At 32.9% G+C, this 16,715-nt stretch overlaps 1 protein-coding gene across 2 annotated transcripts in view; it reads right to left on the reverse strand.

The window, feature by feature from the left end:
* The window catches only part of LOC106460374 (eukaryotic translation initiation factor 4E transporter-like), a 74,748-nt gene that overhangs the window by 31,237 nt on the left and 26,796 nt on the right, over positions 1-16,715 (reverse strand). For both annotated transcript variants that reach the window (XM_022387079.1, XM_022387078.1), the window contains exons 7-10: positions 14,390-14,517; positions 7,992-8,151; positions 3,365-3,622; positions 823-926 (exon numbers count right to left, since the gene is read on the reverse strand). In XM_022387079.1, coding sequence (XP_022242787.1) covers positions 823-926; positions 3,365-3,622; positions 7,992-8,151; positions 14,390-14,517 — 650 coding nt within the window. The remainder of the gene's footprint in view (positions 1-822; positions 927-3,364; positions 3,623-7,991; positions 8,152-14,389; positions 14,518-16,715) is intronic.

The raw sequence follows: 16,715 nt of genomic DNA on the forward strand, positions 1-16,715 counted from the left end.
TATATATATATATATATAAACATTTAATTCAAATAAAAAAAAGTTTTAAAATCACTTAGGAAGTTCTAGGGGATATGAAAATGAAACTTGGAACCTATAAGATGGAAAAAAAGTATTTTTTATATTGACGTTGTTTTGTTGGTTAGATGAGAGGCTACTTGGGTACACCCAGGTAAACTTAGAGTTAATGTACATAACAATAGTACATATATATGTTCTCAAAGAGGTTTTATTTACCTTTCACATTGAGTAGTTGTTAACTATTTTGGTGAATAAATTTAAAAACTAGATGAAACATTAGCCTTAAAGTTGTTGAATTATTTCTTGTGCTCACTAATTTCCAATATTGTATATTTTTTCCCATTTCATAAGGATGCAACAATGTATTAGACACCATTACACACACTTAACAATAATCCTACTTCGTATAACAATATAAAAAAGAACCTTAACCAAACTTTTATAACTGGTTATATAATAACTTTCAGACATTTTTCATGATATTAAAATTAAACATATTAAGTTTTTACTTTTATTTTTTAATTGACTAAAAACAATAACCATGAAAGACTGGTCTTCCCAACATTAAAAATAAACCCATGAGAAGAAACTTCTGGAATAAACAAGCATTTTTTCTTTATTGATCAAGATTAATGTAAATTTTAATATGTGGAAAACAGTAAAGTTTCAGCAACTTCTACACATCTTAGTTGCCACAGGTCAGTCCTACTTTTAATGAATAACTCTATAGAAGCCACATATCTCTGTGGCCAGTCTTCAAATGAACAGTAATTTCAAACCAAACCTGCTAAAGGAACTTACCAATTTATTCAATGGACTTGTTTCTTTCTGTTCTTTACCTCCTAAGACTAATTGCTTTAAATCAGCTTCAATTTCTTCCACGCTTATGGCCTTTTGAGCTAGCTCTAAAACAAACAATCTACATATTAGTTAGTTTCAATATAAAATTCCATAAATAAAACCAGATGATATATAAGATTAAACAAATGGTACATAATTAACTAAGGAACACACACACATCTTGTATTAAAAACACCAGCTGTTGAACGTCATCAATTTAATAAGACTGACTTTTATGTTTGTTTATGAAGTGTAAATTACTTTTATAGTTATTATCTCAGGTTACCTCTATTAGACCGAAGATTCATAAATGAAGGATCACAGAGGGTTTACTAAATTATATTAAAATAATTTTGAATATGCAGATCAGCCAGTCATGTCACATTCATAGACAACATAATTATGGTGGAATACCATGTATTATGACTACATTTTGACATTTTTTAGCATTACAAAGGTAGTGTGAAATAAACAAATAGCATTGATGAGTTTGTATGGAATAACTGATACTATAATTTTCCTATACTGAAAATGTATTTCCAACAGGTACTTACCTCCTCTCACTAGATTAGCTATTCTTGTCCATTGCTGCTCTATATATGCAAACTTCTCTTTACACATGCCACAAGCCTTGCACTCTCTCCCTTTTAGGAATTACTATATTCCAACATGTCTCTCATGCAAATCATCATGCATCATTTCTTAACCAACAGTAGCATGACATGCTCACCTGGTGCATGCGACTCCCTATACACTCCTCTAATGAACCTTCATTTCAAAGTTTGGCAGAAGGTGTGAGCACCAGAGAAGTGGGGAAGAAGGGTGGGAAGTGTGAGAGGAGGCAAGTACCTAATGGAAATACATTTTCAATATAGGAAAATTATAACATCTGATACTTCCCAGTTTACCCCAGAAGAAGAAATACCCACCTTTCAAAAGTGCTCGGGTAAAAGGGTTTTTATTCATAACTTCTGATATGGTATTTACCTCCTCTCACAAGATTAGCTAGAATCCTACATTGAGAAAGTGAAGGGACAGGTGCGAGTGAATGAAAGAAGTACCCCCCCCCCCGAAAGCATCCGATAGATACCTCTGACCATGAGAGATGTTGATCTGATGATCAAAAAAGGAGAACCACACCACTTCTGATCCAGGTATACTCTTTGCCCACGTGTAGATTGTGTAATGCACAAGGGTGGAAATTGTGAGGTGCAGAGTGGCTAGGGTGAAGCAGACCATACTCAGTAAGTCAACTACATCCAAAACCTCCTCGCGGGGTACCAACATCCACATGAGGGTAGGATGAGGATGATACTGTCTTCCCTTCAAACCCAAGAATCGGAGATTAAAACCCAAACCGATTTCTGGGTATGCCATGAGGAGGAGAGAAGGTGGAGGGTGTTAGCAGAAAACCCCATAGGATTTCTGTGGAGAACCTCCGATAGTAGATGTATGGATAAAAAAAAATTCCTTAAAAAGTTGGTAAGACTAACATTAGAGTCGAGAGCCACCCCCAAATAGGTAACAATGAACCCAACAACAGCAGATCTAAAAAAGGATAGTGGCACGATGGTAAGAAAGAGCATACTGATCAGCATGTACCCAAATATCTGGGGAGGACAGAATTACCAAAAATGGTTGAGAAGATGTTTCATGTAACAAGGAAGGACAAGGTGAATTAAAGATAGGGGAAAGGGATAAAACTTTACAAAACTGAGACATGAAATCTGTGAAGGCCGAATTTGGCCTAGGTGTATCCTCAGATTGTAATTGGGAAGGAATGGCAAACTCTGGAGGCGAGAAAAGACGATCAAAATCCTCGTCATTCTGAATAAATTCAACCGACTCAGGAGGAGCCTGGGCAATATCAGGGGAAAAAGATTAACCTATGTAGCATTCAATCTCCCAACGTATAAAAGCAGTGAGATCTGCCTTGGGTCACCCACACCTGAGGGCTGAGAAAAAACACTGGTCGTTGGTGTGACCCCCGAAGTTGTAACGTGAACTTCAGAATTCACAACTCAAGAAAAAGTTCACAAATTGTCGAGTGCAGAAATATATAGACAAGAATGAACTGGTATCAATTAAAATAAAAAATAAACCACTTCATGCGAGAGAAAAAAAAATGTTTCTCAACAGAAAGCACTAAGCACACAAAAGAAGACATCTGAACTCAAACATTGCCAAATGAGAAGTGAAGGTTAGGTTAGGTTAAAAGATGAAACATGATGATTTGCATGAGACACATGTTGGAATATAGTGATTACAATGGGGTCGGGGTGTGAAAGGATTGTGGCATGCCTAAAGAAAAGTTCACATATAGAGATCAGCACTGAATGAAAATAGCTAATCTTGTGAGTTGAGGTAAGTACTGTATCAGAAATTGATGTTCTCTAGTAAAAAGTTTTCTTTCCACAACATATGCATGTACCTATCTGCTAAAAGTAATACGCATGTAACCATATTTTCTATAGTAACGTTTGCGGAAACAAAAAACTTTTACCTTTTTCTTTCAAATCAGCTGTTTCTAGGGTATCACCATTAAGCAATGGCTGAACATTAATGTTGGCATTCTTCAGAATGTCCAGAATATTTTTCTCTTCTGTTGGTTTGGACTGCTTATGCTGAGGAGATAAATTAAGCTGCAGATGATCTGCTTGAAACAAACTTTGTGGCAATGAAGGATTTGTAGTTAGGAAAGAGGTATCTGAAGCATTTGCTGGAGGAGAGAACTGGATGAGTGAATGAGAATCATCTATACCTAGAGTAAGAAATTAAATGGATTAAATAAAAAAACATTTATTTTACAAAGTTGTTTGGTAATATTTACTTATTTATGAAATCCTCATTAAACATTAAAAAAAAACATCTTTGATTCATAAACTACTCAGGAAAATGTGCCAACTGATCAAAAAATTAAAACAGATTAACTCGGGTTATTAGGTTTATAGTATGTGTATTCTGAACCCATTTTAGCATAAAAGTATACCCTACATACTGTTGTTGCTAAGCAACATGACAAAACCATTGCTGGAATGCATTGTTACCAAAACGTACTGGCTTTTCTATATATATTAGAAGTTATTATATAAGGAACCACTTCTTTTCTATGTGGTTTTATGCTAGCTTGTCTCATTAAAAAGATGCACACATGCATGTGCACACATATGTGGATAGGTTATACTCAGGTACACACCCTCAGGGTTCACTTAGTATGGGTGCAAAATTTCAGGTTTCTAGGTTTTTTCCTCTTGGAGCTATGGTGGTCTCACACACACACACACAGACATGTGCAGATGCATGTATGCAAGTGTCTGTCTGATTTCTATTTGTTCAGATTATTTAGGTTGATAAATTATACATGACTTGTGTCATTGTGTGTATTCTTCAAACCTCTTTAATCAATTATCTCTAAATAAAGAAATAAACAATTTTTTCAATTTTGTAGTTTATATACTTCATTTTATACGTTCAGTATATAAACTAAAAACAATATTAGTTGCTAAGCAACATGACATAAAAGCCATTGTTGGAATAAATTGTTACCAAAACTTATTGGCTTTATATATATATATATATATTAGAAGTTGTTATATAAGGAACCACTTCTTTTCAATGTAGTTGCTTGCTAGCTTGCCTCATAAAAAGATGCACATGCATGTAGATAAGTAATATAACCCAAGTGCACACCCTCAGAGTCCACTTAGTATGGGTGCAAAAGTTCAGGTTTCTAGCTTCTTTCCTTTTGGAGCTATGGCAGTCACACACACACACAGGCATGCCCTTTTATTATTATAGAAGATATAACAATAAAGTTGCATTGAAAGCCACATTCTCTCAGCAAGCACGTATCTATATTTAACACATTTGCGGTTAATGACATATTAACATATCAATCACTTGTATTAGTCAGGTGCTATTGATGCATGAACATGTCAATCAGCAAAGTGGCTATAATTACGTGTGATCTTACAGCTAAACAGTCAATCTGATCCAGTCATTTGGGGAGGATAATGTAGATAGGGATAGTAATTATGAGCCTAGCGATTCTGCATCTGATTACAAAAAATCCCTGGAATGTACAGATCAAGGAAATGTTCAGGTTGATTTATTCATAGCTGACACTGCCAATTCAAACACTGACACTGGAATGCTGGAATCAGTTGATGGATGGTAGACTCTCCAGGCTACATGTATTAATCTAACTGATACTTCTTTTACTGCACAGCTTCAAGTGCTTACAGGTTTGCTGCCAGAGACCATTCCAGTTAACATTTTCAAACTGTTTGTGACAGAAGATGTTGTGAATATGGTGGTCACAAAAACAAACAAGTTTGCTGAACAGTTTCTGGAATTGAACTGCCTGTTTGTGATGTCTCTTTGACACAAGAACAGAATGCAAGTTACTGGTTTACCACATGGGTTAAAATTGCTTTGCAGCAAATGTGTTAAACACTGGCTAAAGCCATTTTGAAAGTTTCATTAAATACTGTTCAAACCACATGCTGCAACATCATAAAAGCATGGCAATTAAGGATTGCAATAATAAAATCCCCAACACAAAAGGAAAATCATGTGAGAAACAAGATAAGGCTAATTATATTCTTAAGAGATGATAGCTTCTTAACAGATATATAAATATACTTTGGGATTGGCAGAAAAATTCTTAAAAAATCCAAAACAATAAATGTGTTGCTTAACACTTTCCATATGAACCAGGAGCATTGCACCTAATATGTAATTGCCAAAGTAACCATGAGTAACAATGAGATTAAGCACACTATAACTTTTTATATGTTTTGTGTATCTTCAAGAAATTTGGCAAGCTTTCAGTAAACATTACAAGTCTTTTGTTATCTAAAAAATAAGATTTGTTATTTAAGTATTTTTGCTAAAAATTTCTCTGTGAATATATGGAGTCAAGCTCACTCAAAGTGTTGACTATTCTGAGTGTAAATTGATTTTCATATTAAAATTAAAAATACTTTTCTTCATCTGAAAACTGTCGAATTTCATATATATAATCTCTAAAACCTCCTAAATAAATATCAAATGACATTTTTCAGAAAAACTGTAGATTCTATCGGTTATTTTCTCTACCCTAAATCTGTATAGAGTAGGTCGATTTGACCAACCTCGTAACCACCATAAAAAATAGGAAATAAATCCTAAATTATCTTTTTTCTTTCTAGAATGAGTGTAAATTGTAACAGGAAATCACTATTGTTTATCCTAAATAGCTTAAAGCTCATAACAGTATACATCTATTTATACTTTGTTATATTGACATATGAACTATGTCTAAATTAATATTCCCACCATAAAATTCATTTTACTGAAAAATAACATTTTATGATTAATTAAGAGGTTTTAGAAATTACACAAATGAAATTTTCAGATTAATAAATGTATTTTTAATCTTACGATGAAAATTACTATGCACTCAGACTAGTACACAAAACTATTTGATAAATTCAGATAAATTTTTATTAGAAATACTGAATTTAAAAAAATCTAATTTTTTTTTGTATAAAAGTTGTAATGTTTACTGGATGTCTGCTAAATGTTGTGAAGATACAAATACTGTATTAAAATGTATAGTATGGAAACTGTAACAACTACAAAATGATTACAAACTCGGTTGATTCAACAGAGCTTGTGTGGAAGGGTTAATTAAATAATGCACCTAGAAATACATAAAAAGCAGACAATGTCCTATAACTATCATAATTTTTTTGGCTTTCTGATTATGTGATAAGAGCTATTAAAAATACAGCCATGCTCATAGATGTGTTTCCCATGGGAATAAAGTTTGAACTGGAAGTGAAATAGATGATTCTCTGTACAGAAAACAATATATATTATTTCACTTGACTGATTAAAACTTGGCTTTCAATTGGTTATAAATAATATAGTATAAAAAATCATTGAGAGCTATTGGCAGTTTGTGAAATAAAGGACGTAACATAAAGGCAATGGCAATAAGGGGTATAATTTTCTAGTTTATGGATCCATAAACAAATAAGACTGAAGGCTATAAAAATTTTGCTTTACCTGAGTAATAACTATATTATAATGAGTAATTTACATTAAATTCTGTACTTCCGAGAGGGGTCGTAAATAAATTAGAGAAGACGGGAGACCTTGGAGATCAAATGTTACAATTCTCATATTACTGTGAGATTGAGGTTTTTTTAAATATTTCATTATAAAATTAATAATATAAAACTTATATAATATTAAAATATGATTTGTTGCCAAGTTTATTTGTATACACTAATAATAAATTAGTTTAATTAAATTTTGAATGTAACTCTGTGCAGAGGTTGTGACGTGCAGAATGTGAATGTTAAATGGCAAAAGTCCTTGGAGCTGCATAGAAATGAAAAACCAAACATTTTCCCACTAAACAAATGTTACAAAATGACAAAATATCAAAGCTAAAATATGTCTGAGGTAAAAACTATGGAAATAGTTAAAATTATTATTTTCACCTAAATTTTGACATTTGATATGCAGGTGTACACCTGACACTAAATGTGCTCACTGATCATAGCAGGGTTAAAAAATTGAGAAATGACAATTTCCTCCAGTATAACTGTTAATAAGTATTTCATTAATAACATTTTCTCAGATTATGAGAAACAATGACTGTTCATCTTTATACAGCTGTAAAAAACAAAACAAAATAACAGTAAGAATGAAGAATTTTTTGAAACAGCTAATATTTCATCTAATGAAAAGTGACATCTATTTGCTGTATAAGTTGTGCAATATTAAAACTTCCTATGAAAAGCCTGATAACATATACATTTGACTTTTGAAAGATAATTTTACTCACATTTATTATGTTAAATAACAATGAAACAGCAAAACCAAACTGGACATATGTTTTCAGTTATCACTATACACAAAACATGGTAACCATCACCATGTTAACACATTAACAAATTACTTGGCTATGCAAAAAACCTAGTAACTACTACTACATTAATACACAATAGATAATCTACTCAGTTTAATACACAGAAAACCTGATAACAATCTATATGTTAGCACAATTTGTTAACCTAGCCAGCTGTACATAAAGCCTGCTAATCACTACCATATGAAACCAAAATACACTTAACCTTTTAACATGTTTGCAACCAATTCATCTTGGAAAGAAGACTGCTGATTGTCACCCCCAGGCTCTTGATCCCCTATTGAGGTTTTTACATCCTGAAACCAGTTACTGAATTTACTGTTTTCAATGAAGATATTGGGTTTAGGTTCTTCTGTGTCACCATTCTGAAAATAATAAAAGTATCACATTAATTTACAAAACATTATTTTATTGATTAGTGAAAGATATCTCTATCTCTACAAATATCTGTTTTATAAAGCTATATCAAAACAGGTTCTTTGTATGTCCCATCTTATATTAAGTCATGTTTGTAATACATGAACAACAGCATTTAGTAATGTGTTCTTACAAATGAATCTCTAGAAAAACTGAAAAATAGACTACAAAGCTTTTAACATCCCTTATTTTCTGGTCATCAGCATTTTAAAAGAACAGCTACAATTTAATTTCTCATTAGAAGTCCACTTATGCTTTTATGGTATAAATATTATCCTTTACTACACTTGAAAAAGTTAATATTTTCCCTACCTGAACATGCATCTTAAATAGATAATCACTTCTCCACATAACAGACAGCTAATACTTCATGCCACTGCTAAAACGTTGTTGCATGTGTGTCAGGCCTTTGAACGAAACTCTTACCCCTACATATAATAAGGTATACTGTGTTGGTCTATGATGAAATCAGCATTAAACTATACCACTTCATCAATAGGAGGTGACACATCCTCCATGCATAGTAATCCCAGTAAACACTTTATGAACACCAAAAGCACATTCTTGCCAAGTGGTTCTGTGGAGAGGCAAGTATATATCTGAAATACCTTTTCAGGTAACGAAAAGGTTAATTTCAGAAATGTTACTCACCTTTCCACAGAACAGGTAGCTACAATCCCACATTGACAAGATGCTAAAGGGAATAATGTAGACAATGAAATTGAAAAGATGAGCTCTTTTCAGAGAATATAGAGATAGGGAAATTCATGGAGTATTTCATCCAATAGCAATGTGGGTAGGGTGGACCTTGTAGGAGAATTATTCAGTGGTAGAACACCACATTAATCTCAAGTAAAGGACACTTCTTACTCCCAGTACAAGTAATAGTGCAGAAGAGTATTATCAAAACAGCCTCTTGCACGGTTCTAAATTGTCGTAAAGGTGGGCAGAATGTAAAGGCTACTCAACCATCCTGAATATCTCATGGGATAAGAAAAACAACCTAAATATCAAGTGGTATCAATAAGCAGGTGCAGGGATGAATCAGCCCAGATCTGTATCCTAAGGAGAATTCAAGGTCTATTCAGCCACACTCACCAAGAATGGTCCAGTGTAGGTAGAGGTCGGTATTACACTTTCAGGTAGACACCCCTGAATTACTTCTGGTAAAGGGCTGCATCTACTCAGTTTCTTATCATTGGGTTTAAACTGACCAGAAAGGAAACCCTCCATACTGCCATCCCAGTATCTGGGTATTGACAAAGCAAGGGTTATCCCCTCCACTAGAAGAAAATGGGTGGAAGGAATTTGTATAGAGAAGAACACCAGAAAAGCATATGGACAGCATAAGGTTCCAATAAAAGACCATGTAATGGGTTAACATGAACAGGGAGAGCAGAAGCTGGCCAGATGTAAGGGCAGAGAGCCACACCCAATGCTGTTTTTGTTTTGTTTGAAAGTAGCATCATAACTTCAAAGGTAATATATATATATATATATATATACAATATGCTGAAGCAGTCTTGCAGAGAACCCCATCTCAACAATAAACACTGCGCAGGGGAAGATGGGCTTAACACTTTCCATTATCCCCTACTTGATGCAGGTGTCTGTAAAGATAAATATTCCCTGTGAGGCAACACTGGCCACACAATTCATTCCATTGTCTTCAGTACTTTTTCCTTTTTATTTTATGGAAGCTGCAATAAAAAGACATAATCAACTATCTATTTCTTTAGAATCTCTGGAAAGATTGTAGAATGAATACTGGAAACAAAATAAACTGCTATGTAGTGTAAATAATATGAGACTAAAGTGTCAGGGGTTGTCCACATCCATGATTGTAATAACTCATCCAGAAGAAGTCGAGGGTGTAAGGCAAGAGAAGCTCTGGTGAACTTGATGAAAAATGACTTGAAAACTACAAAAGGATTATCTCCACTAGAAAAATAAACAAGCTGGAGAAAATGTTTAACCCAATCAGTCAAGGTAGAAGGAGATAAGTCATAAAAAGAAAAAGAAGAATCCCATGGCAAAAAAAAAGATGATGTCAACTACCTTGAAAGGGAGCAGTGCAAGTGAGATAACAGTTAAGTGCCCAAAATGGCAATGGGAAATAATTGCAGCCTGAACAATTGTACAGAAAGAAAGAGAAAGGAGGGTGGTTAGGGAAAACATTCAATCATTCTTCTGAGCAGCCCAAGTCTTGAGGAGGAGGGAGCAGTCTGGGAATAAAAATGAAATAACCTGTAAAAGGAATTTTATAAAGTAAAAGCTATTCTTTCCATTGGTCATAAACTATCCAAAATAAACGTCAAACAGAATTGTTGACACTTCTTGAAAGACAGAATGATTCTGGAAGGACATGTAATGTAGGTTTTACATTTTTGTTTACATCTCAGTTAAGCAAAAGGATTAGAGATTCTAAATTTACATTCTGAATTGTCACTACCTATAATATGTATTTACACTTAAGCTCTTCCATTACGGGCTGGGTGGATTCCACCCAGCTTGTAAACACGAAAGTATCCATGAGAATAATTATACCATAATTTTTGATAATGTATGTATACCTTTACAAAATTTTACAGATTACAAGGTTTTCGTATACAAAATATGAGGAATTTAAATTAAGTATTAAGATTTTTTAATTAAAGATTTTCTCATAAACCTTTTTCTTTCAGAATGTTGACTGTCCGACATGCAAAGCAAATTATATTTTATTATTCAAAATACTTTAATGCATTAGAACATTTTCAAATTTCACATGGAAAAATCTTTATAATCTCAAATGTTTTGTATAAAAAAACTTTTATTTTTTATTTCCACTACTGTATTTCTCTACGGGTTGGTTCGGTTTGACTGACCTAGTAACCTCAATAAAAAATTAGGAAAAAATATAATTTATGCTTTTTTCGTTCTAGAATGACTACAAATTATAACACAAATACACAAGTTTTTTTATTAATAGCTACAATCTCATAACATTATACATTTATATATATTTATTATTTTTATTAATATTAACCTTCCAGCTGTGCCTGGCTAACAATACAGAACTTTCAATGATGCGGTACTCGTGCACTTGTGTTACCGTAATATATAACTGACCTTTAGTCTCTACAAAGTGACCTGTCTTAGCTATGTTTTAGTGGACTAATATTTTGTAAAAAACAGTCACATTTCAATTATTATATATGTATATAGATTAATGCTATTAAGAAATAAGTTCTTAAACTTGCTTTTTTCTTAAAACATAGAACAGTAACTAAAGAAGTAAAGCAAACAATTAACTCTTCTAGTTACGACCTTTGTACTTAGTTGCTGCTTGATGTAGGTTGTTAAAACTTTTAAAATTTGGCACATGGAGTTTATGAAACAAAAAACAATTTATAAGGTTTTATATCTACATTTGAATAATCAAAAAATCAAATTAGTTTACTATACCACAGAATTCTATTCCAATTTATCAAGTTTAGTAACTAAACTGTATTTCAGTTTAAAAAAATATTAATTTTTTGAGCAAACTAAAGACACAAGCTACCTCATTGAAATCTTGGTTCGAAAGAAAGAGGTGGCATCCAAACACTTGAATATGGCTGAGAAATCCACTAGGGGGACATTCTGAACTTTTGATTGGTTATTCATGTCATATATTGAAGTAAGTGTATATAAGGGACCATTTCCAAAAATGGAAAGAGATGAGCAGGGCCACTGCATTTGATTCAGTACATGAGCAATATCTCAGCAAATAGAAAAGATGGGAGGTTCTTGTTTTATATTCTAACTTGTTAATATCAGTAATTTGAGTTCCTAATTTGTATGAAACTATAAACTTTGTATTTTGACTTCACATGCATGTAATTTGAACCAATGCTGCATTCATCATACCACGTGACAAATAAAAATCTATGTTTAGCTGTGTTTTTTTAATGTATACTTTTAAATTAAGAAATTAACTAATGTATAATACTAAAATTTGAATTATAATCTATAATTCTATACCAAACTTATTGACATAGATTCATAAAATAGTAGTTCAATAAAATTTTGAATGCAAGTCAACAAATGCGACGACATGGCCTTCAACACATGATCCATTGCGATAGGGTTAGATGGACAATTAGAAAATCAAACAAGGTTAGAAAGAAAACCTAAAATGGGCAATTTGGAATGCAAGATTGAGAATTTATCTAAATATCAAAACCTAGATAATATAAAAATTTGAATTAAAAACTACATTTTGATGCTGAGTTTGTTAACATGCAGTGATAAAGTAGTTTAGTTAAAATTTGAATCTAACTCTGTTAAAAAGTCATGACATGAGCACTCTGACCCAACACTATTCATAGGGTTAAAGAAAATAAGAAAAAAATCAAAAGAAGAGAGTTTGGATCCCTGGAGGTTTCAAAAATGTGGATATGAGAAGTATTAAATAAGACAGATGAAACTCACTTCATGAGAAGCACTGATATTATTACTTCAATGTTTTCTTTTTGTTTTATTTTCAATAGGTCTGGCATATGCATGGTACTTAAACCCTGCTCATTTTTGTATAAAAAAAACTGAAATTAACCAGCTTCTGCCAAAACATGAATACTGCATTAACAATGATGAGAAATATTCCTGTGATAGGAACTGTATCACAGACTCTAGAACATGCATTCAAATTCTCAATTTCATTAAGAGAAGAAATCAAAGAAGTATAAGATAATAATAATTTTTATCAGAAGCTCTAAATCAAATCAATCAAATAATTTGTATTTTTCTTTCTCAAAATCAAGAAAATACAGGCAAGAAAGATAACACTTCAAGTATTAACTACATGTGTAAAATAATAAGAACCAAAATTTCATATTTCTTTATGAAAAAAGAACATGACTGAAAACTGCAGTGCTGAGGAACAGAATGAGCTTTTGATATATACAAAATGCTCAAGGGTAGTTCTGTGCACAGAGAATGAGTCACCTTCCTATAGGCAGACTGGTATAGTCTAATGTTGATCACACCAGACTGGCACAATACATGTTTATACATGTAGTGTGGGAGTTTCATTCAACGACTTTGGTGTTGTCACAAAAACTTTTTGTAAGTGCCACAAGGTATAAACTTTCTGTTCTTTGTAGAGACAAGTAGCATTTCTGAAGCAAAGATTTTGCAATGTGTCATTTCATCAACAGCACAATAAGGATTTGCACATTTTGAAAACAACAAAGAAATAGTAAACTCATATAAGAAAAATAGAAACCTGTCACAACCTTTTCATCCAAACAATTTTCATCAGGATCATAAGAGAGTCCTTTGGCCCAAATATGGACTAGAGATGGACAATTAGTGTTATTTATAATAAATTACTCCAGTGTTTCTTAAACTATGTTACCTACATGCAAACAAGCAAGCAGAAAAGAAATAGTAGTAGTAGTAAGCAGCTCAACAACAAAAAAACAATCAAAACTAGTAATAATAATAACAGACCTGGAATAAATCACAACAGAATAACATTTTTCTTGTTGTCTATTTCACACTCACATATTGCAAAATAATCTTCAATAATGCAAGCCAGAATATTTGCTACTTGCACAATCACTATACATTTGTAACCAGTACATGGTATTCATAAGCAAGAAATATTAATATGTATATTCTATTGATCAATTAAAAATAAAAACTGCAAAAAACTGCAAATACTAAGCTTATATTTAGTTCTTCAATGCACATCATTTAATTCCTAGCCAACTTTATATAAACCTAACTTAAAAAAATTAATTCAAGTTAAATACCTTTCCAATAATTTTTGTAATGTGCATTTTGTAAGCCTAATTATTTATTATAATATTCCTCTGAACATTCTATTATGAATTACAAATATTTTTAGCTCACAGTTTTTATTTCATACTCTAATTATTACAGCATGCTATCAAATTAATTTGCTTTATTCAATCAATTTTGGCTTTAAAACAATCCAGTTCTTTCTTCTTTCACCTCAAATAATATTTGATTGTTCCATAGGGCTTAAAACACACCTTTGCTTCACACCATTGCACAAAAGTAAAAAAAAAGTTATTAAACACACAAATTAGTAATGACATGCATTTAATATAAAGGTTCCAATATTTTAGTACAAGTTGCTCCAATATAAAACTAAGTTAGAAAACATCAGGATAGAGGTGTTTCAACTTAACATACAGGTACTATGCCAGGAATAAGGTCCATCTGGAATATTTCATTGAAGTCAAATCCTGGGCTTGGATCTCTTGGTGGTTCTTCATTTTCAGTCTGCTCAAAATCTTCAGATTCATCCACTACTGGCTGAGCTAATGCAAGAATAAAACCAGTAAAATATAACAAAACTGCAAGAAAACATCCACACAATTCAGACCTCTGTAAGAGTATGTAAGGCAAAGTTTAACTACAGATTATTAACTATATTTTTTCTTTTCTAATAATAACTTATTGATTTCAAAAACCCTAATGGTATGATATTCAACAATAAATTTTTAAGTAAATGGTGTTCACCCAGCTTATGTGTGTGTGTGTGTGTGTGTGTGTGTGTGTGTCTATATTAAAAGTTAGTTTTAAACCATAAAACAATCTTATATATCAACTTTCCATGTACACCGTGGGTCTTATAATACAATGGACAAAACAAGTTTAAATAAGTGTTCAAAATATATTCAATTAAGGTGTTTCCCAGTATTTGTCACCCTAAAAGCTAATTATTACCCATTTTTATATATACATAATATACATCTAATTGACATGTTAGTAAATATTAGCATAATTTTTTATAAAGACACTAAACAAATATAACAATACAAATCGAATAGAGAACAGATCAGAGAAGAATATCAGATATAGAATAGATCACAATGGAATGTAACCGACTATAGAATAACTTTTTTTATGCTGTCTCTTTCACACTCACAAGTTGCAAAATAACTTTCAACAATGCAAGTCAGAATTTTTGATACTTGCAATTTTCCCATGAATGCATACTTGCATGTGACAAAACCATTTAAAAATACACAAGTCAGTAAGGGTTGATTCTTATTCAAATAAAATTAGTTTGTCCCTTTATTACTTACTTTCCTCTCACACAAAGCTTGTGTGTGTTTTTACTTATAGCAAAACCACATCAGGCTATCTGCTGTGTCCACTAAGGGGAATCAAACCCCTGATTTTAGCTTTGTAGATCCGTAGACTTACTGTGGTCCCAGCAGAGGACCCCACAAGGCCATCTCGATTTTCTTTCTGATCTCTTAGCATTGCTAAAAAATTTTCTTGCTCAATGCACTAGGCTATATACCCCCTCAATTATGTGTCATTTTTTATTGCACCATCAATATTGGTGCAGCTAGCTCCCTCTGCTATTCCTGCTCAATCCTCACTTTTGAGAACTGGCAGGCTCTAACAGGAGAATATTGGCAGTGGGGAGGAAAGGTGGGAAGTGTGTGAGACAAAGTACATACGTATTGGAAATACATTTTCAGTGTAAGAAAATGTTAACTTCTGATGCATTTTTACTTCCTTTCACACAAAGCTAGAATCCCACACTACAAAAGTAGTGGGGCCAGCTTAGGCACACAACATAGAAACCAAGCAGAAAGCAACAGCCCAGAATGAATGGGTGTGCTCTGAGATGAAAATGAAGCATACTCGTGGGGTACCACACTACATCTGATATGGGTGGAAAAAAATATGTGCACAAGTGCAATTTGTTCTGAGAAGTGCAATCCATAGTAAAATATAAACCAAATTAGCTATGTACATACACAACCTCAACCAGACAAATGAGGTTGCATAACTCATCCTCGGCATTAGGATGTTGAAGATTTAAAAAAAAAAAAAAGAAAGAAAAGAAGAAGAAGATAAAACCAAATATACTGTAACATAAACATAGTGGCTAGTGTGGACCATGTTACATATACTCATCAGTCCCAACCATAAGTAAACAGTGTGTCATACAACAAGCAACCAGAATTAAGAGGAAGAAGTTAGCTTTTGGCTGAAACCGGACAAACTGCCATAGGAGCAAGAAGTACAATCAATGAGCCCGGAAATTATGGGGTTGTGATGATGTTGCCTCAACTCAACTGGGTAATATCTCTAACTGATATTAAGAGCACAAATCATATATCACTTAACTGTAAATGCAGGGAAGAGACATCCTACATCCTGAATTATGAGGAGGACATTGAATATTCACTCAATCGTAGGAACAGTGTATGTACATCTTTTTGCTGGTATTATGAGGCAGACAAATCCAAGCTCAACTGTAGGAGCAGGGAAATAACCTCCTTCAACCAGAATGAACGAGAATAGGGGCCTCTACTGCACACAACTGTAAGAACAGGGCAGTGTCATCCCAAACCTGGTATTACAAGGAGAATCTGGTGTAAGCTGGACCTGCTCCAACCAACAGCTGTCCACCTGAGAAAAAAACATCCAGGGGAAATATACCGTAAATTAAATTTCTTGATTCACTCAGAAGGAAGCCTCCATGGTCCACCAA

Source organism: Limulus polyphemus, unplaced genomic scaffold, assembly GCF_000517525.1.
Source record: "Limulus polyphemus unplaced genomic scaffold, Limulus_polyphemus-2.1.2 Scaffold761, whole genome shotgun sequence".
Taxonomy (NCBI): domain Eukaryota; kingdom Metazoa; phylum Arthropoda; class Merostomata; order Xiphosura; family Limulidae; genus Limulus; species Limulus polyphemus.